At 38.9% G+C, this 24,460-nt stretch overlaps 2 protein-coding genes across 4 annotated transcripts in view; one reads left to right on the top strand and one right to left on the bottom strand.

The window, feature by feature from the left end:
• APPL2 (adaptor protein, phosphotyrosine interacting with PH domain and leucine zipper 2) overlaps window positions 1–15,790 on the top strand; it is a 53,672-nt gene extending 37,882 nt beyond the window's left edge. For 2 of the 3 annotated variants that reach the window (XM_007114302.2, XM_028490527.2), the window contains exons 12-21: window positions 648–690; window positions 775–831; window positions 935–1,023; window positions 5,805–5,963; window positions 6,115–6,167; window positions 7,816–7,990; window positions 11,897–11,933; window positions 12,150–12,290; window positions 13,333–13,380; window positions 14,662–15,790. In XM_007114302.2, the coding sequence (XP_007114364.1) occupies window positions 648–690; window positions 775–831; window positions 935–1,023; window positions 5,805–5,963; window positions 6,115–6,167; window positions 7,816–7,990; window positions 11,897–11,933; window positions 12,150–12,290; window positions 13,333–13,380; window positions 14,662–14,796 (937 nt within the window). In that variant the 3' untranslated portion in view covers window positions 14,797–15,790. The remainder of the gene's footprint in view (window positions 1–647; window positions 691–774; window positions 832–934; window positions 1,024–5,804; window positions 5,964–6,114; window positions 6,168–7,815; window positions 7,991–11,896; window positions 11,934–12,149; window positions 12,291–13,332; window positions 13,381–14,661) is intronic. The other variant, XM_007114304.3, reaches the window with a different exon arrangement.
• A 5,164-nt stretch (window positions 15,791–20,954) lies between these two features.
• WASHC4 (WASH complex subunit 4) overlaps window positions 20,955–24,460 on the bottom strand; it is a 61,318-nt gene continuing 57,812 nt past the window's right edge. Inside the window, exon 33 of the mRNA XM_024127307.3 lies at window positions 20,955–23,591. Coding sequence (XP_023983075.1) covers window positions 23,524–23,591 — 68 coding nt within the window. The 3' untranslated portion in view covers window positions 20,955–23,523. The remainder of the gene's footprint in view (window positions 23,592–24,460) is intronic.

Genomic DNA, 24,460 nt, shown 5'->3' with positions numbered 1-24,460 from the left:
CCGTGCACCTCGGGCCCAGGAGAGGCCATGTTTGCAGCGTGGCAGCCGTGTATCATCACAGTAGATCCCATCCCAGTGGGACCCCCTCGCACTTAGAGCAGTGGTTTCAAACTGCTCCAAGGAGTCTGAAGCCCCATGAAGTGCTCCAGGCTTCACCTGCTTGGGGGAGAGGAGTGGCCCCGTTCTCAGTCAGAGCTGCTCTGCTTACATTTGCTTTCTCTGTTGGGCTTCTGAGTTGAGATTTTATTTAAACAGCAGCACATTCATGGGGAGGGGGCAGTGCTGGTATGATGTAGACCATCTCTTCTCCCAGAAGGGCAGAGCATTTTTAGACGTCACCCTTCCTCTCTGGGTGATGGTAAATGACCTGGGAATGAAGCTTCTGGATTCTAGTCACAGTCCCAGGCAGTTACTTAACTCCTCTGGGCCTTGGTTCCCTCAGATAAGAAATAGGGGTAAAATCCGTGTTCCCCACCTCCCACAGATGAGATGAGGAACAAAGGGACTGGCAGGTGTGGAGTCCCTTTAAGAGTGACGCCTTCGCAGAAGTAGAGCAGAATTATTTGTATCTTATTCCTGGCCCGCTGCATGCAGATATTTAGTCACTGAGGTCCAGGAAGCACTTACTTAGATGTACTTTATTTCAGGGGAATAATCCTCCAGGCAGAAAGCAGAAAGGAAAATGAAGAGGTAAAGGTTTTGTTTGTTTCACTTCTGTTCTAGTATAGTGGGTGACTTTGGGATTCAGCATGTTTTTTTTCATGTCATCTACAGTGGATATGTGCAATAAACAACATCTCCAGACAGATCTACCTGACTGACAACCCAGAGGTAATTCACAGCTGCCCTACATGCATCTCAGCTCTTTTCTCCAAGTGAAAGGTAAGCGTCCACCTCTTGGAACTGAGCCTGTCTTCTCCCTCTGGATTTTTAGGCAGTCGCCATCAAGTTGAATCAGACGGCTCTCCAAGCAGTGACTCCAATTACAAGTTTTGCAAAAAAACAAGAAAGCCCTTGCCCCAGGTAACTAAAGGACAGAAAAAAACTAGCTTTTGTGGAGCCGAACTGTGTATTAGGGATTTCACCTGTACTAGGAATTCCATCCTTACAGCAGCGTGGTGTTCAGCCCTGTTGTACAGAAGCAGTAACTCTGACCAGGACAGGGTAAATACTTTGCCCATGTTCACACCACAGATGAGGGGCCGAGTCAGAATGCAAAGCTGTCTGCTTTCAATGTCCACCTCCTTCCCCTGGACCGTGCAGCTGCAGCCTGAGCACATAGGACATGCATTGAGTATCCTGCTAGTCAGGAGTTCTCCCCACATTTCGTATCAGCATCAACAAAATTATGGAACCAAAACAAAATTTTTTTAAAATAAGGAAGAAAATCACCTTTTATGTGTCCATGTTATGGTGCAGGCCTTATCATATGTTCATTTATTTCACATATATATTTTTCCTATTTTCACATTTTTCATAATTGCCCTTTACACACTCTTCCATTTATTATTATCGACTATTTGAATATTTAGTTTGCTTCCCCTTCCTTTGTTTGCTGTTGTCGTTTATAGTGAGCATTTTCACACAGCTTTCCTCTTGTTTTGAATACTGCTTTAGGATTTATTCCAGGAATGCCATCTTAATGGGAGTTTCCATTTGATTAAATAATAGAAGGCTGTATTATCTGTTATTCTAATGAAAGCATGGCATCATAGGGCAAGTTGAAATCATGACTGTATTAGGCCTCCATCTTTAGTGGCATGGTAGAAAGAATCCCGTTACATGTTTTACAGATATTGTCTAATGACTCCGGAAGAAAGTTGTCAGAAAGCTCAGAGTGGTTGAGTAACTTCACAGGGTCTCAGTGCGGTGCAGTGTGGAGCCAGCGCTCGCACACCCAGCCCTGGGACGCCAGGAGGAACGGCCCGCGAGAAAGCAGAGAATAGGCTGAGTCCAATGGTGAAAGAATTAGGTGCCCTGCTGCGGAGCCACAGGCAGGGGAACAGAACTGCAGGCTTTGACAAGAGGGGAGGCATAGCCAGAACCAGCTGGAAAGACTGCTGGGCGGCACCTTCTGGGAGAGAGCGGGTGGGGCAGGAGAAGGGAGGGCAGTGAGGCCCCACGGGATGTCCCTGTGATAGTAGCTGTGAAACAGAACATGAGAACCTGAGCAAAGGGAATGAAAATGGGGACAAGGCAACAAGTCTTAACACTCTAGTGCCATAATTCAAGGGTAACAGTTTACACAAAAGTAGCATGCTTACTAAGTGCAGCTTTAAGGAAAGCACTTTATAAATGGAAATGGAAATACAGATCCGGCCAGTGGGGCTAACCTGTGAACACTGTACTGGGTAAATGTGTCTGTCTTCTCTCTCTAAAGCCACACGAGTGTTAGAGGGACATAGTGGAGAACACTGCCCTAGACTTGGAGTTAGGAGACATGGTCTTAATAACAGCTCTGCTCTGAACACAGCTAGATGTCCTTGAGTGGGTCCGTCAGCACTCTGGGCCTCTGTCTCCTCAACTTTGTGATATGAGAGAAATCAGACCACCTCCAAGGCCTCTTCCAGCTCTAAAATGCTGTCTTTCTGGGGTGTAATCAGAAGGTGTGATTGGTTTTCTAAAAAAACAGTCTGCAGCTCAGATTTATTTATTCAGTAACTGATTTTTCTCCTCTGTTCTACAATAGAATAAGTAAATCACATTCTTAGAAAGGAACCCATAGAAGGGATACAGAAGAATCCCTAGGAAAAAAATGACTAGCCAGACAGCTGAATCAATGCAAAGATCGGAAGGGTGACAGATGTGGCTGCCAGATGATGGCCCCAGAGCAGTGGAGGGGCGGGGTAGTGTCTCTCTTAGGGTCAGCTCATTAGGAATAAAGAGATGTTTTGATGACAGTGGGAGAATGAAGCAGAGAAACTCTGTTCTTGGGAACAAACTGCCGTTCACTTCCAAGCAGATTTCATGCGTGGCCTTCCCTCATCTGCAGTTACGTATTTCTAATATTCATTCATTTATCCAGCTGTTCAACAAATGTTTGTTGAGTGTCCAGTATGTGTCCAGGCGCTGAGCTAGATCATGAAACTTACAGACTTGTAGGAGAAGACAGGCAAAAGGTAAACAAATACTTAGTTAAAATACAGGAAAGCACTATTATGTTAAAGATGAGGGTGCTGTCATGGAGAAGAAGGAGGAGACCTAATTAGGGCCTGTCTGTAGAGATAATTAAATTGAGAAGTAAGAGATGAGAAGTAGCCTCTCTTGCAAAAGAGCCAGAGGTAGTGCATTCCTGATCCCAGCTGAATGGAGGCTGAATGGCAGAGAAGAGCTTGGTGTCTTTCAGGAACAGACAGGAGATCACCGTAACTAGACAGTGGTCTGCAAAGGGAGGTCATAGAGCAAGACGAGGTTGGGAGGGAGGGGGGCAGGGACAGATCATGAAGGAAGTCAGGGCAGGGGTTTGGGGAGCTGTGGAAGGGTTTTAGAGGTAGGGGTGTGTGTGTGAGAGAGCGAGAGAAAGAGAGATGATCCACTTTACATTTTCCAAGGTCAGCTCTGGCTGCTGTGGAGGACACACAAGGCAGAGCTGGGCAAGCAGGTATCCAGTGAGGAGTCTGTAGCAATAGTCCAGGAGAACACGATGGTGTCCTAAACGGATCATGGCAGAGGAGATGAAAAGTAGGTGGATTTGGGACTTACTTTGAAGGCAGAATCTGTAGGACGTTTGTTATGTGAGATGTGGAGTGGAAAGAAGGGAACAAACAAAGGATGACCACAGTCTGGGTTGAACACCTTGGCAGTTGGTGGTGATATGACACCACCATGAAGACATGAAGAAGAGTTGGTAGTCAGTATCAGGAGTTCGGTTTACGACATAAGTTTGAGACACTTGTGAGACATTCCAGTGAGTTGTCAAGTAGTCAACTGATATAAGTCTGGAGGGCAAAGAAAATGTCTGGGCTGAGTCTCTGAATTGGGAGCCCATCAGCACGGAAATGGTGGTAGAAGAGGTCGGCTAGGGAGAGGGTAGAGGGAGGGAAGTGGAGCCCGGGACAGAAGTCTAAAGAACTCCAACATGTGGATTAGAGGAGAAGGAGCCTGCAAAAAACACGTAAGAAACAGCAAACGAGTAAGAGGAAAACCTGTAATGTGTGGCATCGGCACAAACCAAGAAAGGAGAATTTCCAGGAGGAGAGGTCAGTTATGTTAGCTGCTTTGGGAGACCAAACAGGATGATGATCCCAGAGTGTCCATTCGAGTTGGTGACATGCAGATCACAGGTGATGCTTTAATTTGCATCATTTCACTCCTGTTCATAGAGTCTTCAGTGGCCGCCTACATGCAGAGGCAAGTTAGACCTCACCCGATGGTGTTAACAGCCCTCTACAGCCTGGCCCCGTCCTGTCTGCCTTGTGTGATCTCCCCTCATACCCACTGGGGAGCCAAAATCTTGGGACTCCCTTCCTTCCCTTGAAGCTTCTACTCACACCTTCCTCCAGTGCTTCACTTACTATATCATACTCCTCTCGTAACGACTGGATCGTATAGCAGATGTGATTCATGTTGGTTACTGAGGCAGTGTAACACTGTGGGAAAGCACTATACTGGCAGTGAGGAGACCTCAGTTCTTAATCTAGCTAACCCACCAGATAACTGAGTGCCTTCAGGATTACTACTCAACTTCTCTAGAGGCCTCGGTTTCCTTTTCTGTTAATAACGGAGGTTAAAACTAAGCGTCTCTCCTTGCAGTGACCGTCTACCATTCTGTCTATTGTGCTTGTATCCATTTTCCATTCATTATGCTCATTTGTCAGATGATATTATAATAGTTCCATACAACCTATTTAGGTGACATACTTGGGAAATTTGAAATACTCATATACAAAATATCAAATGAATGGAAACATATTGAGAGTCTTCTTATGGTTCAAACAGTGTAAGAAATCAAAATACTTTTACATGATTTGCCCCTGAAAGGTTTTTACACTCTAGCTGGGGAGAAAAGATTATAAACATGAAAGGTTAAATTACAGCATTCTGACACTTGAAGAAACATGGAGGCACATGATTAATTACTACAGACCGTGCTCTACTTTTACGTGCCACAGTCTCAAAACAGTACATGTGGGCACAGTGCTAAGTTCAGGAGGCACACAGAGATCCAAGACTGTCCTCGTGGCTTACTGAGAAGAACCACAGGACTGCAGAGGAAGGAGAGGGTCAGGCTGGCTTGAAAGGCCTAGTGGATGAGTGGCGATCTGAGTTGGTGTTTGAAGTGCAGGAGCGAGTGAGTGAGCAGCAGACCTGCGATGGGGTTGGAAATGAGAAGCACATGGGTGTTTGGTGTAGCTCTAGTGGAGGATGCATTAAGGGAGGGGAGAGGGAGACCTTCAGGAGAAAGGACAGCCAGGTGGTTGAATGCTAGGCCAAGATGTATTATTCATTCAGCTAACGTCTTTGAGTGCCTACTATGTACCAAGTAATAAATATGATTTACCCGCCCTCAAAAGCCTGTCTCAAAGGGAGAAAGATACAAACAGGAAATTAACAGGTAATAAGTAGTCTTAACAATGCAGAATGCTGTGCACCAGAACAAGCTATAGGTAATGTGGAGATCTGAGGGATTTTAACCACGGACGTGAATGACATTTTACGAAGATTTATTGGTAGAGTGGGTTAAATCTTCTCCCTTATCTACTTGTAAAAGTTACATCAGCATTCAACAAGTACTCATTTGATTGTAAAAGCTTAAGGTTAAAAGGGATTTAAAAAAAATTTTTTTTTCCTATTTTGTACTCCAGCCAGAAGATGAAAAGTTCAGAGGTGGAAAATGACAAGATTGTTCCCAAAGCAGCAGTCATTATACCTGAAGCTGAACAACTAATTGCACCTGGAACACCTATTCAGTTTGACATTGTACTTCCTGCTACAGAATTCCTTGATCAGAACAGAGGGAGCAGGTATGGGCTAAGGGGGTTTATCTCTGGGAGAATTGAAGGTGGGTGTCCCTACCCACCTCCAGAGACTATCACCTTCTGACTTAAGAGTTCTAGTGTCACGTGTCCCCTTAGCTGAAACTGTCAGGATGTTTGACTCTGGCTATTCCCCTAGGCGTATCAACCCTTTTGGTGAAACTGAGGATGAGACATTTCCAGAAACAGAAGGTAAGTGGCTAGTTCTGTGTACTTCTTCTTTCCCTGGCACAAAATGACCGGGGCCATTGAAATAAGATGTGAAGTCATGTTCTAAAGAGCTTTGACTTGAAATATGAATTGAAATTATGATCCACAGATGTGTGTTCTCTGTGCAAACTCACTAGGACACATGCAGTTAGGACCGTCCTGGGATAAACACTAAGGGGAGGCTGCCAGATTTCCTGCAGCTGTCGCACCATGAGCCACATCCACACCCTTTTTGTAGCTCCTGCAGAGAAATGCTGCCAAATCTAAATCTGCTATAACATTACTGCAAAACAAAGTCCAAGAGGATAAAATCTGGGTGAGTCATAGACATGCTATTTCATTTTAGAAAATCAAAAACACAAATAACTCATTCTTAAATTTGAAGATGACATGAAAAAAGGTAATTGTTCAAATTCAGATTCTGATTTTTGTTGTCTGATTTACATTCTTACAAGGTACACAAGAACATACTCAGTAGAGCTGACCATAACCTGGCTACTCCAAAGAGCTACACTTCCCGGCCAAGGCAATTTAGAAGTGCTGGCAAGACCTCACTTTAACACAGCCTCTCCTTGACTGAAGCCTGAGAATGTCATTAGAATGAAATGCCACTTATTTAAATTTAAAAGTAGGACTTGAGAACTGGCATTCCTTACAAGCTTTAGGTAAAAAAAGAAAAAATAATGTTAATAGGCTCTGCATCAAATCTGACTCTCTGCTTATTATCTAGCTGACTTCTCACACAGTCCACAGTTTTTTAACTGTCTACACAGAAAACTTTCTAACTTGTAAAAACTAGCTTCATATGGGAGTAACCATTTATAACATATCAGTTATATTTTCCTGATAAGTTTTTTTAACCCTTATTTTTTAGGGGCAAGGATACTCATAGGGAGGACAAGTGAAGAAAAAGTAGGCTTCTTAGTTTCAAATGGTGGATAAGTGAATTATTGTTCTTACAGAAAAAAAAAAAGATCTTTTAAACCTTCTTCATGATCTTCCAGTTGTGGCTGCTGTTATTCAGTTTGTCAGGTTACGTGCCATTATCAAGAAGCCAATACTGTCAGCTCATTAGCATCAAATAAGTTCTGCAATCTCCCATGAGTTTATGGAACGTCATCACTGCACTTCAGTAATAAATGATGTGCATGAATTGAATGAAACCCAACATCAGGTCTTATTTTCTTCAAATACATTTGCTTCTGTAAGAGGACTTTCCTTATCAGTGGGCCAAAGTAATGAATGAATTTTCTATTGTCTAGTGGAAAAGCTCTTCTTTTCAGAGAAAAGGTAAGATGCATATACTGCCACTTACATGTAGTCAACCGAGAGTTTTCATGCTAGAAGGATGTTCATGTGGTTTCATTTTATAGATGAAGAAAAAGAGGTGCTTTTCTAGTCTAATGAATAGTTCCAAACAGACAAAATATGGACAATAGGAGATTCAGAGCTTTGGCAATTTGTGGCTTATATAAAAGCAGAGTATTCAGAAGTTTTGGTAGAAAGCCCTCCAGAAAGCAAGGCAAACCCAAGGTCTTCAGCCTGTTCTCAGACCAGCACAAGTGCCTCTGGTATGTGCATTGACAGGCAGGAAGTGAAATGATCCTGAGCAGAAAATGCTCTCTTGCAGATTCTCTTTTGCAACAGATGTTTATAGTTCGGTTTTTGGGATCAATGGCAGTTAAAACAGACAACACTACTGAAGTGATTTACGAAGCGATGAGACAAGTACTGGCTGCTCGGGCTATTCATAACATCTTCCGTATGACAGAATCCCATCTGATGGTCACCAGTCAAGCTCTGAGGTACATTGTTTCATTTTCAGATTTTCCTACAGCTTCGACTGATTCCCCTTTGAAAGCACGTTTAACCATCTAGAATGTTCACAGTAGAATTGTTTGATTAGATTAAGTAAAGATGCTACTCATGTTTCTGCTGTTTTTTACATTTTGGTTTTATAAGATACATTGGCTAGAAGAAGTGCCCTTAAAGACAAAAGCTGATATTTTTAGCAACTGGTATCTTTAGTGGTGAGTGAACTCTACCCTGTTGGGCGTAAAGATACCATCACTCGAGAGTTACTCTCTGTATCTCAGAGCTTGCAAGTGGAAGGGTTTTTGTTTTTTCTCTTCCATCTCTGAGAGTACTATTTATAAAAATTAAAAACTATGAAAACAGAACATGAGCCTGCCTGAGATAACTAGACCACCACAAGGAAAATCTGATTAATATTCGTTGGGCTGAAAATAAAGAAGCCAAGTCATGTTAACTACATGATTTGTGGTTTCAAGTAATAAGATCCATATGAATGATGGCAAATGATAGTCAAGCTGTGGCTGCCATGGGCATTAAGACCTGCGCTGTACAATACTATAGCTACATGTAACACTTGAAACCTAACTCATCTGAATTGAGAAGTGTTTTAGTGTAAAACACATACCAAACATTTAAGATCTCATACTATCCCCCCAAAAAAAGAATGCAAAATAATTTTTAAATTAATAATATGCCTAGCTGGTAATATTTTCAACCTATTAAAGTGTATTAATTTCAGCTGTTTTCACTTTTTTTGATGTGGCTGCTAGAAATTTTTAAATTACATATGAGGCTTACATTAAATTTCTGTGGGACAGCAGCACTGCTTTAGAGCCTTATTCCTGACTTTGGCATTTATTAGCTGTATGAACTTGAGCAAGTTTACTTAACCTTTGTGCCTCGGTCTCTTCAGCTATAAAATGAAAACAACCATATCCACACCCCACAGTATTGTCATGAGGAATAAATGAGCTAATTCATGTAAAACATTTACAGCTGTGATGGGCACACAGAAATTCCTCAATAAATGGTAGTTTCAAAAAAGTTAATTAGTACTTCAGCAAAAATCAGAATATAGTTTCTTCCATTTATTAAAATCAGTCCTTTTCATTTGTTATAAACCTTTTACTGAGAATGAGGTTCTTATGAATAAAACCTTATATTTATTTAAAGATTTTCTCTAAGTATGTCCTGGACCTTTCATAGGCATTGAAAGCTTTCATAAGCTACAAAGCTTATGATAATCTTTCTTATAATCACCACCAAAAAGATCAGAGTAAATATATGTAAAAGCAATGTGAAAAACCCCGTAGTACATCAAATAACACTATCCCAAAAAGTGCAAAGACAACCCACAGAATGGGAGAAAACATCTGCAAATCATTTATCTAATAAAGGTGTAGTATCCAGAATATATAAAGAACTCTCACAAATCAACAAAGAAAAAACCCAGTTAAGAAATGGAAGAATGTCTACTTGAGTTGACATTCCTCCAAAGATATATAATTGGCCAACAAGCACATGAAAAGATGCTCAGTGTCGAGTCACTAGGGCAATGCAAATCAAATCCAGAACCACTTCACACCCACTACCATGGCTATGGATTTTTTTTTTTTTTTTTTTTAAAGAAAGTAACAGGTGTTAGCAAGGATGTGGAGAAATTGGAACCCATTGCTGGTGGGCATGTAACATTGTTCAGCCACTGTGGGAAATAATTTGGCAGTTTCTCTATAACTTAAACATAGAATTCCATTCCTGGGTAGATATCCAAAAGAATTGAAAACAAGTGTTCATATGATAGTACTATTCGCAGTAGCCAAAAGGTAGAAATAATCCAAATGTCCATCAAAAGATGCATAGATAAACAAAATGTGGTATATACATACAGTGGGATATTATTCAGCTTTAAAAAGGAATGAAGTACTGGTACATATTACAACATGGATGAGCCTTTAAAACATTATGCTCGCTCATTGAAAGACACAAAAAGCCACATATTGTATGATCATTTATATGAAATATCTAGAATAGGCAAATCTATAGAGACAAAGCAGATTAGTGAGAAGCTGCCAAAAGCTGAGAAGAAAATAGAATGGGAAGTGACTGCTTTAACAGGTATGGAGTTTCCTTTTGAGGTGCTGCAGATGTTCTGGAACTAGATAGTGGTGATGGTTGTACAATGTTGTGATGTGTTAAATATCAGTAATGGTAAATTTTACCACACATACCCTTGTGTGGGAATTCATGTTTTGAGACAATTTAGAAGTCACACAGAAAATCAGATCTTAAGCACATCCAGGTTACCTGATGTAGACAGCAAACTTAAAAGTTACTCACAAAATATGATATGAATGGTTTAAATCTTCATTTATAGAAAAATTTTACAAAATAAAGTTATCCCAACTTGAGGGAAATTGTTGATGATGTAAATTTTAAAAATCATTAAATTCATACTCATTAATAGGGACATAAATAAACATTTATTTATTTAGCTTTGTACCTTAAAATTCCATACACGTTTTCTCATTTTCTTAACCACCTCTTTGAAATATGGAGGGTCTTATCCCAATTTTACAAAGCAGTTGAGAGAAGTCAGGGTGACTTACACAAGATCATAAAGTAAGTAGCCAGGTTGGAATTCAGTCTTAAGCCCTCTGATTATAAACACCATGCTTTAACGAGTATAACTGCATACCTTTCAAATTGTAACCATTTGGGGGGGACAGCTTTATTGAGATATAGCTTACATACTGTACAGTTCGCCCCTTTAGAGTGTTTTTTAGTATATTCAGATTTGTGCAACCATCACCACAAACAGTTTAGAACATTTTCATCATCCCCCCAAAGAAAACCCATACCTGTTAGTAGTTATTCCCTTTTCCCCTGCAAGCTGCTCAGCCCTAGCCACTAACTAATCTTGCTGTTTCTATAAGATTTGCCTATTCTGGACATTTCATATAAACAGAATTATAACCATCTTTTTAACAGATTTTTTGCTTTCACTTACAAAACTTACAGCAAATCAATAATAATTTATATACACAATACCATGTGTTAGAAAGTAGAAATTTTTATCTCTATATAAAATAACAGTAAATTCTCTAATGCAGTTAATTTTCTCAGAGACACTGATGATGCTTAAAATGTTGTTAAAGAATTTATCTAGAATACCTTCTTAAAGTTACTCCTCCTACACCCAAACTGATAGGGAATAGTTTTGTTAAAATCTCTTCACTGTTGTCTCACCTCTATCCCATGTTTTAAAAAAAAATTGTTAAACGTAGAAGTATCCATTTATCCAGTACTTTAAGGGAAACAGACTGATAGTAAGTGCTGAGATGGAGGCTGTACGGAGTAAGATCCATCCACATTAATTTTCTGGAGAATTTTCTAGAGAATTATAATGCAGCCTTTTTGGATAAGCACTAAAATACTGTGAAATTCTCTATTTGCTATAATCTTCTATTAAAGATACCCTGAGGGGGCTTCCCTGGTGGCGCAGTGGTTGAGAGTCCGCCTGCCGATGCAGGAAGATCCCACATGCCGCAGAGCGGCTGGGCCCGTGAGCCATGGCTTGCTGAGCCTGCGCGTCCGGAGCCTGTGCTCCGCAACGGGAGAGGCCACAGCAGTGGGAGGCCCGCGTACCACCAAAAAAAAAAAAAAAAAAAAAAAAAGATACCCTGAGGTTTAACTACACAGGTTCAGCAAAGGCAGAAATCATGGCACATGCTCCCTTTGGATCGTCACATGGAGCGATCTCACCTCGCCCTCAACCAGGTCTTATATTTTCATATTTCGAGGGGTTTTATGTGATTTTATTCTGAACTTGTACAAACTCATCTAAGGGTATAATTTTATCCAACATTTGTGATACAGTGAATCTCTTAAAATTTCAGGTTGATAGATCCTCAGACTCAAGTGACAAGGGCCAATGTAAGTACCCTCATGCATGCTAATTTTAGTGATTACTCCTTAATTCACCTTTGTAGCCACCTGAAACACAAAGTAGGCACTTAGTAAATTTTATTTGCCACATTAAATGTCTCTAATAGTGCACTTTTTTCATGACTTTGCCATGGAGAATGATCTTGTCTGTTTTTTCATTCCAGTTTGCTGTGTGATATTAGGTCTATTCCTATTTTTTTCTAGTTTGAACTCACCAGTGTCACCCAGTTTGCCGCTCATCAAGAAAACAAGAGACTGGTTGGCTTTGTGGTCCGCATGCCCGAATCCACAGGCGGAGAGTCCCTGAGCACATATGTTTTTGAAAGCAACTCAGAAGGCGAAAAGGTCTTGTTATTTTCTTCATCGTAAGATTCCATAATATTTCAGCCCAAACAAAGATACTTAAAGGGTTATTTTACACAACCCCCCTGGATATTTAGTTGACTATTCTTCAGGTCCCCGTTGAGTAGTTTAGATAATAATACCTCCTAGTAAGGCCCCACTGAAAGAAAACTGGAGTATAATTTCCTTATGGAAAATACATATCAACCAAAATAAGAGTGAATGAAGAACTTTAATGGTGAAATGTAAGTGTTTAGTAGAGCTATCAGGAAATGTTTAAAGCAGTTCCCCTCAAATTTATTCTTTTTTTAAAAAGTAAAGCAAAAGTTACAATGGACAAAATCTATTCTCAGAGAGCAAACCAAGGAAGCAGATGTCAGGAAAGTACATCTAAACTGTTCTTTTCTTTAGTGTGAAAAACTGCATTCACTACTTAGAATTAACCAAAATGAATCAACCCTCCTTTTAGGAAGTATCTGTTTACCACTGTGTATGAACGTGCAGTGGTTAAATATGGTTAAGAGAGAAAGGAAAAACGTATCCCGGTAAGAACTTTAAACAATTTAATAGCTTCAGTTTTCACTTAACCTGGGTATTTTTTTTTTTTTTTTTTTTTTTTTTTTTTTTTGGTGGTATCCGGGCCTCCCTCTATTGTGGTCTCTCCCGTTGCGGAGCACAGGCTCCGGACGCGCAGGCTCAGCGGCCATGGCTCACGGGCCCAGGCGCTCCGCGGCATGTGGGATCCTCCCAGAGCGGGGCGCGAACCCGGTTCCCCTGCATCGGCAGGCGGACGCGCAACCACTGCGCCACCAGGGAAGCCCCAACCTGGGTATTTTTTGTATGCACAAACCGGCAACAGGAGACCAGGACAGGTGGACGCTAGTGTTCAGAGCCCTGTGTGATGAGTCTCCTAGAGCCAGGTCCTCTGTCCCCATGCTGATGTGAGCAGACAGTGGCCTCGTTGTACTCTCATAATCACATTTCTTTCTAAAATTCTTTATCCTTTTCTGCCTTTGCCAAACACTACTTTTCTTGTCTTTTGCAGATATGTTATGCTATTAATTTGGGAAAAGAAATCATTGAGGTTCAGAAGGTAAGATGCATTTTAGTGCTGGTTTAACAGAACTCAAAAGGCTATCTTTACACTTATTTCTCTCAAAAAGGGAAATGATGCTCGCTAGGCAGGGTGGCCAAGGTTGGGATTTCCTTTTAAGCCTTCTAACTACCAGGCATTTTTGATCAGCTAGTTCCACGGTCACTGGTAACACGTAGAGTTCTTAGTAAGTATCGGTGCTGTACCTCCTACTGTTTTATCAGTTTTTTGTTTGCTGTTGTTGTTGGCTAGACTTCCCTTTCTTTCAAATGAAGCTGGTACAACCCTCAGCGTCTACCACGCACTCTAAGGCCTTACTCCTGAGAGTGGTCACAGACCCAGCAACATTGAGACGTTACCTGGAAGCTTATTGGAAATGAAGACTCTCAGACCTGTCTATCAGCAGTTTGCAATCTTTCATTTACCCAACTAATTTTTGAGATTAAATTTTGTATAAGAAAAACCCTGGAATTACAGCAGTGAACCAGGGGGCTTCTGGTTCAGCACTGTCCAGTAGAACGTTCTGCAGTAATGGAAAAGATCTATTTAATATGCATATTGAAATGTGGCTAGTGTGACTAAGGAACTGGATTTTAAATTTTTTAATTAATGTAAATAGTAACGTGTATTGAATAGCTAGTGGGTATCGTACTTGTGCAATTCTAATCTATCAGGGAGGGGCAGAGAGATCAAGGACTAAGACCAACGTAATGAAAAAACAGCGAGCCCTGCAAGTTTGTATTTTATGGTGTAGATCAGAGTTGGCAAACTTTCTGTAAAGGGCTAGATAATAAACCTTTCTGAGCTTACTGTCTCTGTTGCCAGCTACTCAACTCTGCTGTTAACACAAAAGCTGCCATAGTATGTAAATGAATTGGCATGGCTATGTTCCAGTAAAACTTCATTTATAAAAACAGGTGGTGAGCCAAATGGCCATAGTTTGCCAACTCTTGGTATAGAGTAAAAGGAAAAAATGGAGTTTAAAAACAAAGGTCAAAGTTGGGAGAGAAGTTCCTCTCTGGACTCCTTCCAGAAAGATGATTCTGAGTTGGCTATGTAAATGATATTTTGGCTGAGGTAGAAACTTGACCTAGTTTCTGGAGGAGGTTAATTCAACTGAGGGTTTCTTTAGAGATTCATGGAGACCCACCTGAAGGCGCACATAGACGAGTCAGAAGGAATGAGGCTAGATTACAGAACATAATTGACAGCCAAGCCAAAGGGGTTTTAAGTGCATTTTAAGCATTTTCTTTTCTCCTTCTTAAACTCCCATAACTTCAGGATCCAGAAGCATTGGCTCAATTAATGCTGTCCATACCACTAACCAATGATGGAAAATATGTACTGTTAAACGATCAACCAGATGACAATGATGGAAGTCCAAGTGAAAATAGAGGCGCAGAATCTGAAGCATAACCTTCTTGCGCCTTTGGGTGAAGAGCACCCAGGAAGGAGAGCTACCTCCTTAAGGGTTTTCAACTTCTCTGATACATACAGGCACACCACTTGGTCTCAGAATGCTGACAGCCGCTTGTGGAACGTACTATTGATGCCTTGATACTGAGACTTGGGAGGGAAACAGTAAGAAATGGTTGACAACACATACCCATCTACAAATGTTATCTTAGGTGCTTTGTGGTAAGTCCTTTTCTTAGATTGCATTGTTCAGCGCTCAGAATGAAAGCTATGGAAAAAATGCGTTCACTTTATTTCAGTGTCATCTCTTTTCAGTTTCCAGTATCTTTTCAAAAAATGGTAAAAGCCTAGATTTATAATTTGATAAACACTAAATATTTCCTATTAATATAATCTATTTTTGTATTTTACTTAATGAGCTTTAAGTGCCTGTCATTCTGAAAACTGTACATTTATAATCAAGTTTGTCTCATAATTGGACCTAATAGCATTAATTTGTGCAGTTAGGTGATGAGCCCTGTGCTTTGAGGCTTGAGCACTAGCAGAAATGCAGGTCTAGTTTCGGTAAATGTTCACACGTCATGCAATAAAAAGACAGACAAGCAGATGAGTACCACAAAAGATGTTTAGTTTTACAGTGGAACCTTAATGAACCAGCATTCAGAAGTGTATGGTCCTTTAGATACTGTTTTTAGGGGTGGATCACCATGGACAGGGTGCAGCTCTACCACTTCCTGTTTCTTCTGAGCCAGACCCTCCTTAAAGGGACAAATTAACTTTAAAACTCACTTGAAGCACAGCTGGCCATGGGGCTTGGTATAAAAGTTCCTATTTCCACCCTGGCATGTCTGGTTCCAGGCATCCCAGCCCACTAGGAAACAAGTATAATGATCTTTAATTGGTACAGTATGTTTAATTATAACAAAGTTCAACAGAAATATCACTTTCTTTGTAATAAATTAACCTAGCAATAAAAGCTAGCAAATAAAAACTATCTTTCTATTTCTTTTGCTTTTTGTGGTTATTTTCTAGAACATCCCTGAAAAGAAACTAAAGTTGGTTCTGTAGCTCTAACAGTTAATTCCCAAAAGAAAAACCAGGACATCATAATGAAATCACAGCAGAGGGGATGTACTGTGCAACATGAGTGGAATAACGTGATCTCAATGCCAAGTTCTTAAAAGGTGCTGCTCTTAAAATGGCAGATTAATAAAATAACTTTTGCAACTCAAAATTAGGTTAAAGGGTTTAACTGAGGAATCCACTTCTATAATGTGTGCGCCATCAGAGACACAGTGAGCTAGTCAAAACAGTATGAAATTTTACACCATAAAATCATGACTTCAGTGTTAACTAATGTCTTATAAATTTCTGTATTGTAATCGTAGGTCAGTAAGTTCTGACAGGATTCAAGAGCCACAGTCCCCTGAAGTCTTGCTTAGAATTGTTCAGGATAGGAGGAGAACAACATTGTTAGAAACTACAATCAACTTTTTAATTAAAAAAATTTTAATAATGTGTGGCCTATAGAAAACAAAAAGACTAAACAAACAGAGCTACCATATGATCCAGCAATCCCACTGCTGGGTATATATCTGGAAAAGATGGAAACTAATTTTAAAAGATACATTCAGCCAGCACTATGTACAATAGCCAAGACATGGAAACAACCCAGGTGCGATCAACAGACAACTAGCTAAAAAAAAAGATGTGGTGTGCATATATATAAATACACACACACACAAACACACACAATGGAATACTATTCAGCCATAAAAAAAGAATGAAATATTGGCATTTGCAGAAACATGGATGGACCCAGACAATATTATACTTAGTGAAGTCAGTCAGTCAGAGAAAGACAAATACCATATAGTATCACTTATATGTGGAATCTAAAAATAATATAAATCTATAAACAGAAAAAGACTAAGACAAGAAAACAAACTTTACCAAAGGGGAAGGCAGGGTGGGGTAGATAAATTAGAAATATGGGAATAACAAATACTAGTATATATATATATATATATATATATATATATATATATATATATATAACTACTATATGTAAAATAGATAAGCAGCAAGGATTTACTGTATAGCACAGGAAACTATATTCAATATCTTGTAATAACCTATAATGGAAAATAATTTGAAAAAATATATATATAAATGAATCACTTTGCTGTACACCTGAAACTAGCACAATATTGTAAATCAACTGTATTACCAAAAAAAAAAACAAAACAATGTGGCTTAACTAAGCCACAAAGCCTGCAAACCATGAAAAACCGAGACTGAAATCCAATACATTAAAACTAACTTCACAAAAAAACACAGAACGAAAACACAAAATTAACTGAGCATATTCAGCAAGCACATATGACCAACAAAAATTAGTATCCAGAATATACAAAATATTCCTACAATAAGAAAAAGATAAATTGAAAAAAATAGAAGTCATGAAGGCATTTCATAGAATAAAAAATAAAAAGGGCTCTTAAACAGAAATATGTTCAATCATATAAAAATCAAGGCAATGCAAATTAAAACCACACAGATACTGACTACAGACTGCGGAAATTAAGCTGCTGGTAGGGATGGAACAATGAGGAATAATCTCACCTACTGCTGGGATGGGAGAACAGTTTAGCGTTCTCTCCAATGAACTTGCAGGTACACCTGGCCCTACCACCTAGGAGATTCACTTGTGACACACTGCAGAAACTCAACACACGTACCCAGAAACACATACAATGACAATTACAGCAGCACTATTCAAAGTATCCCAAATTTGGAAATAACCCAAATCTAACCTACAGACTAAGTATCTATTTATGTAACACAATATGAGGGAAATAAAGCTAAATAAACTATATAGCTATACGCATCAACACTGATGAATTTAAAAAATGACAAAGAAGGAGTCAGAATACATTTATAATAACTTTACAAAAACATGCGAAACACCATCATATTGTTTCTAAAAATATAGATGGTCGTAACCCCAAAGAAAAGCCCAGTGCACTGTGGTTTCCTCTGCAGTAGAAAGGGGAGCCGAGACCTGAGGAGGAATGATGGGAGCGCCTAAGGTGGTAACAATAAGCTCTTAACCTACCTGGTGGCTACACAAGCATTCTATTTTCATTCACTGAACAGTATATACATATTATATACTCTTGTACATGCATCATATTTTTAAATAAAATTTTTAAGTTTAGAAAGAGTGGGTGACTTTCAACTTAAATGTGTACTGATGCACATTAAGGCCCTCTGAAAATAAGTGCCATATAAATGAAAGGTGGGAGGGTGGAAAATGAGATTTTTGTTTTGAAGATTTAAGCATGCATTTTATTTTTAATAGATCTTTATTGGAGTATAATTGCTTCACAATACTGTTAGTTTCTGTTGCACAACAAAGTGAAACAGCCATATGCACACACGACCCCGTATCTCCTCCCTCTTGAGCCTCCCTCACATCCTCCCTATCCCACCCCTCTAGGTCATCACAAAGCACCGAGCTGATCTCGCTGTGCTATCTCCCAGCTTCCCGCCAGCCATCCACTTTACATTTGGTAGTGTATATATGTCAGTGCTACCCTCTCACTTTGTCCCAGCTTCCCCTTCCCACTCCCCATGTCAAGTCCATTCTCTACATCTACCTCTTTATTCCTGTCCTGCCCCTATGTTCATCAGAACCTTTTTTTTAGATTCCATATATATGTGTTAGCATACGGTATTTGTTTTTCTCTGACTTCACTTCACTCTGTGTAGACTCTAGGTCCATCCACCTCATTACACATAACTCAATTTCGTTTCTTTTTATGGCTGAGTAATATTCCATTGTATATATGTGCCACAACTTCTTTATCCATTCATCTGTTGGTGGACATTTAGGTTGTTTCCATGTCCTGGCTATTGTAAATAGTGCTGCATGAACATGTGGTACATGTCTCTTTTTCAATTATGGTTTTCTCAGGGTATACGCCCAGTAGTGGGAGTGGTGTTTTATTTTACATTTTGTTGCCTTTTTCATTTACCCACCAATATAAATACATAATCTGAATGAAGACAATACAAGAGTTATTCAGGAAGCTATTTAAAATTGATGAGGAAGAAACTCTAAAACTGCTCCGACAGGCAGTAGAAGATGAGAAAGATAGAAGATGAAAAATTAAAGAATAGAAAGGCAGAAAGCAGCCCCATATCAGAAAGAGTAAGAAAAATGTGAAGAGAAATTTAAAAGCTGGAGGCAGTTTTAAGACAAATCGAAAAACAATGGCCTGCGGTGTGCAGGCCTCTCACTGTTGCGGCCTCTCTTGTTGCAGAGCACAAGCTCCAGACACGCAGGCTCAGTAGTTGTGGCTCACGGGCCTAGCTGCTCCACGGCATGTGGGATCTTCCCAGACCGGGGCTCAAACCTGTGTCCCCTGCATTGGCAGGCATATTCTCAACCACTGCGCCACCAGGGAAGCCCGATCATATGGTTTTTATTCCTTCAATTTGTTAATATGGTGTATCACAAAGACTGATTTGCGTATATTGAAGAATCCTTGCATCCCTGGGATAAATAAGCTAGCCTCACCAATTTTCACTTCCCAGCATTGCCTTTGGTCGTTTAGCCACCTGTCAGAACTACCGTTAGGGAAGAGCCGGACCTGCCTTACACTGTCAACACTTAGCTGAGCCATTTACAAAGAAATAGTTTTTGGGCTTCCCTGGTGGCACAGTGGTTGAGAGTCCGCCTGCTGATGCAGGGGACACGGGTTCACGCCCCGGTCCGGAAGGATCCCGCATGCCGCGGAGCGGCTGGGCCCGTGAGCCATGGCCACTGAGACTGCGCGTCCAGAGCCTGTGCTCCGCAACGGGAGAGGCCACAGCAGTGAAAGGCCCGCGTACCGCAAAAAAAAAAAAGAGAGAAACAGTTTTTATGAGACCAACTCAAATACAGACAGTTTATCTTCAAACTTTTCAACAGCTAATAATTATATGCCAAGTGTATTTCTGCTTGTAGGAGCAATCATAATAATAGCTAATATTTATAGTAGTTTCCTAATAAAGTGCTTTATACAAATTAAATCCTCAAACAATCTATGAGCTATATTATTACACCATTTTATGCCTGAGGAAATGAAGCACAGAAAGGTTAAGTAACCTTGTAAGCAGCAAATCAGGATTCAAATCACAGTCTGGCTCCAAAATCTACGCTTCTAACCACTATGTGCTATATTACTAGCACACAGAGAAAACCGGAGACAAAGCAATCTCCAAATGCTTCTCTCAATACATGAATCTTTGAAGATTATTCAGATATTCAGTACATCAACTTAAAAGTGCATCTTTAATGCCTTATTACCTTTTGTACACATTCTGTAATGATTACTGTAATACTAATTTTATATAGTTGGTGCTTCTGGGTACAGAAGTGCTAACTGTTTTTCCCTCAGGTTAATAATAATGAGGGCATTACCAAAGAATGTGTCAATACACACAGATCTTACCTACACTACAGAATGTACAGTCCTTAAAGGTGATCCCAGAATTACGACATCAGATCAGCACTGATTGTGAGATAAATTTCATCTACTTTCCTGAGTATGTCTCCACTGGCAGGAACAACCGGCGCTATCCGGTAAACTAGGTGGTAAAGAAGAACCAAACTATTACAACAGAGGGAAATATCCATATACTTGTCCAAATCGACGTTTCATACAGTATATAAGAACTTTTTGTATAAACCAAACTCTCATTTTGCTATCACCATCTCGAATGAGTTCATTGCACAGTCCTATGACTTCACATAATCTCTACAGACCCACTTATTCTGGATTCCTTTTTTAAAACTGAAGTCTTTGACAACCTGTTAAATTGTTCCTAACATCTAAAACCAAAAAACTGTAGCATTAAATCTCTCTTAAGAAAAGGTATACCATCAGTCTGAAACTTTTGCACCTTAAGCTGGAAGAAGAACTAAAATTATTAAAATTGGTTAAAGTCTACGTTTGACCAATCCAACATAAAAGAGTAACGTGACAATGTATGTGATGGTATTGTCTCATCTTTCCCACAACCTTGCAAACTTTTCTTCTCAGAAGAGGAGCAGCAATCAGACTTTTTGAGCAAGAACATTTTCTCCAGCATAGTATTTAAAAGGCTCTCCTTTATTATGACTGTTTCAGTTCAAGTCATGACTGCACATGGCACTACAGCACTGCAAACTAATGATCCCTTCCCAGGATTAAGATTTAAAATTAAACATTCATGTGGGTTCTTTTATTTGAAAATTGCAAGCAATAAAAAGATTAAGAATATAAAAAGGAAAGAAAACAAAATGTCCACCTGGGATACACAAAGAGGAGCCAGTACCACTTTTATACTTGAAATTTTGCCTATGTGCACGCAAGTATTTTTTTAAAGAGATTCCACACGCTATTAGATCAAAGGGAACTCCAAAAAGATCAATATTAAGAACTACTGGTTTAAGACATTCAATTTTGAACATAAACATTCAGAGGAAGTAAATTTTTGAAATTATATTTATTAATGTTCTATTATATCAATGCATATTGTATTCTCTTAGAACTGGGGAAGAGGAAAGCCCCACTTAATGGAGATAACAAACTTGCCATCTTTTATAAAATTTAATTAGAACTGACAATGTTATGGTTAGTCCTTAATTCCTGAGAATCTGAACATTAAGTTTTCTGTGAGTTTACAACAAATGCTCACACTGATTTTTAAACTGCAGTATGTCTGAAAAAAATGAGAATATTAACATTAATACATTAGCAAGGAAAACTGTCATCTAAATGTGTACAGCAACTTAGGTATAAAACACTCAAGCCCTGTTGCTCTGCACTTTTAACAGCATTTAAATATGCCTGATCTTTTCAGAGATTTTATTTCAAATAAGTAAACTTATTATACCTCATCCAGACTGCAGTGACATTATTTTGAACTAAAGGCAAAATAATAATCTGTCACATTTTTCTCAATTGTAGGTATCCATGGAGTTAGCATGTGAACTCTATCTAGTATTGATAAAATAACTGACGTGTGGGGATAATGACAGAGACATCTGATTCTCTTCTATTTAGAATTTCTATTAAACGAGATGATTTTAGGGAAGTTAGAGAAGAAAAACAGAAAAAACAATACTGGTGCTATGAAACGGTGACCAATTTGATACAATCAAATGCAAGATATTAATATAAACATTTACAACAATGAAAATATAAATTATTAATTATGCAGCATGCTTTAGGGCCATTTCTACAGTTAGTACAAATTACAAATATTAAATGCCTTTAATCCATCCACTGTACATAACTCTGTAAGCCATGTTTACATAATAAACAAAAAACACTTCCTACCTATTCTGTTTCTTCTGAATTTTAACAGTGAAAGTGTTATCTTGAGCTGGGAAAGTTACCCTGACCGTGATCAATGAATACAGACAGGGCATTGTACACCCGTTCCAAAAGCTGGAAATCAAACAACAATGTTAGAATTACTTGCAGGATTTACCCAAAGAAATGCTTAATAGGCAAGTGCAATGGAAAAATCAACTATTTCCTAAAATGATGTTAGTATTACACATAAAGTTTTAAACTTTTTTGTTTTCACTGTAAAGGTATCATTGTATTATATTAAAAGATTATAGGCCATGATCAACCATTTAACTGATATAATCTTTACAAAAATAAAGCTAATAGCTTGCCAAGAACTAAATTTACTCAAAATCTTTCTGTACCTTTTAAATCAGTAAGTGATTTAGTTTATTAGAACTTTATTCTCACAGTGGTAATTTTTTAAAAGCCTGCACAGTGCTTAATCTGATTTCTTAGATTATACTTGGTTTAAAGAAAAAGTCTGCCCAAACCATCATCAAGACTTCAGTTCAACCTAATGTAGAAGAAACCTGAGTTTGGATGTAGAAATAAGAATTCATTCAATTTTCTCTGCTATCATACATAATGCCTTCAGCCAAAAGTAAAGCTTCAAGCAGGACTCTATGGCTTTATCTGTATTTTCTTCCCCCTTGAGTATTAAGTAAATCTTAAATTTAAAGCAGTTTTTGGAGGTTAAATGTTCTCAAAGCAATGTAAACTAGTTATAAAATATCTCACCACAGACAGCAGCAGCTCTTGTGAGCCACATGAAATTAACAATGAATCAGTTCACACTGTACAAAAAGAGTACATAACACTTGTGCCTCACCTCTAGTATCAAAACCATCTTCATATATCCCTTTTATAAGAATATTGATATGTATGCTTCATGAATTTCAGGCTCAATTCCTTTTGTTTAAACATTACTGGCTGTACATAGTATATGCACTGAATTTCCAATGACTGAGACAAATATGGATCAAAGACCTATACAAATACAAATTATAAACATTCATGTAGATTACAAGAGGTCTGAGGTGGCAGTTTAGGAATTTAAGTTAACCCTTCTAAAACTTCATTTCAAATAACTGTTCCCAGGCACATCTAGCCAAAGTCCAGACAAAAATCTGATTTTAAAATCTCATTCTCAACCTTTGAAAAGTAGAGCCTTTGGAAGAAGAATGGACTTATTAACTTTAGAGCACTGCCTTAGAGAGCTGCAGCATCTAAATATTTCCCAGAGATGTGACCCAGGAAACACTTGGTTATTAGCTTATTAACATCCATTTCATATACAATTCTGATGATTTCATAGGGGCAACGCATACCATCAGTATCATTTGACAACAGGATCTGCAGACACAGTGCTGTCGGACAGGTCTCCGTTGCTTGTTTTAGTCTCTTCTGGAAGCATGAGTGAAAATAATGGACATATTTATGTTCATTTTTAAAAATGAATTAAGTAAATAAAATTAAGAAGGACTAAAAAAATTAAGGACTATATTGCTAAATTTCAAATTAAGAAAATGCTACATCCACCAAATGTTTCTCTAATATCACAAATTATATGTAGTTTATTTACCTTAATTTTTTAGAAATCTAGGCTAAACATTGCAAATGTAATTGTTTTGACTGGTTTGTAATAGTGGTGTAGAATTGTGAGAGAGCAAAACTGCATCTGAGGTGGGTTTCACACTGCACATTCCCCCAGCTGGGCCAAGAAACTATAGTGCTATTATTGATAGAAACATGGTTACAAATTCACATATAAAACTCTCCAGAATTAATAACTTTCCAATTGTATTTATAATTTATTTTTAAATGCAGTTTTTTTATTATGACTGTGATAAAATGAATTTCTGCCTTTTGTGCAAAATGTCATATATATATATATACACATATATACATATATATACACACACACTTCATTAACAGAGAAAAACTATTAAATGTTTTCAGCAACTTTGACATCTCTGAGCAAACTTTAGCTGAAATAGAGTCCTAAAACAGAACCACCACCCAGTATCAGGCATGTGGGTGACATACATTACCCAAAACCCTAGAGAGCGCCTTAAGAACAGCAGTCCAAAGCAAGGAGCTCCACTGAGACCGAAATGTTTGTTTTGTCTTAATGCTTTAGGCCTTAAAGTAAATGGCCAATCCACCTGCAGAATATTCCTAGTTACCTAGGCTGGAGACAAGGTTCTGGCATCATGAAAGGCCTGAGCAGAACGTAAGCAATAACTCAATTTCTTCACAATTTAGATTATACT

Source organism: Physeter macrocephalus, chromosome 6 (genome assembly GCF_002837175.3).
Source record: "Physeter macrocephalus isolate SW-GA chromosome 6, ASM283717v5, whole genome shotgun sequence".
NCBI lineage: Eukaryota > Metazoa > Chordata > Mammalia > Artiodactyla > Physeteridae > Physeter > Physeter macrocephalus.
Note: the sequence above shows the minus strand (reverse complement) of the source record. Positions and strands in the feature narration are given on the sequence as shown.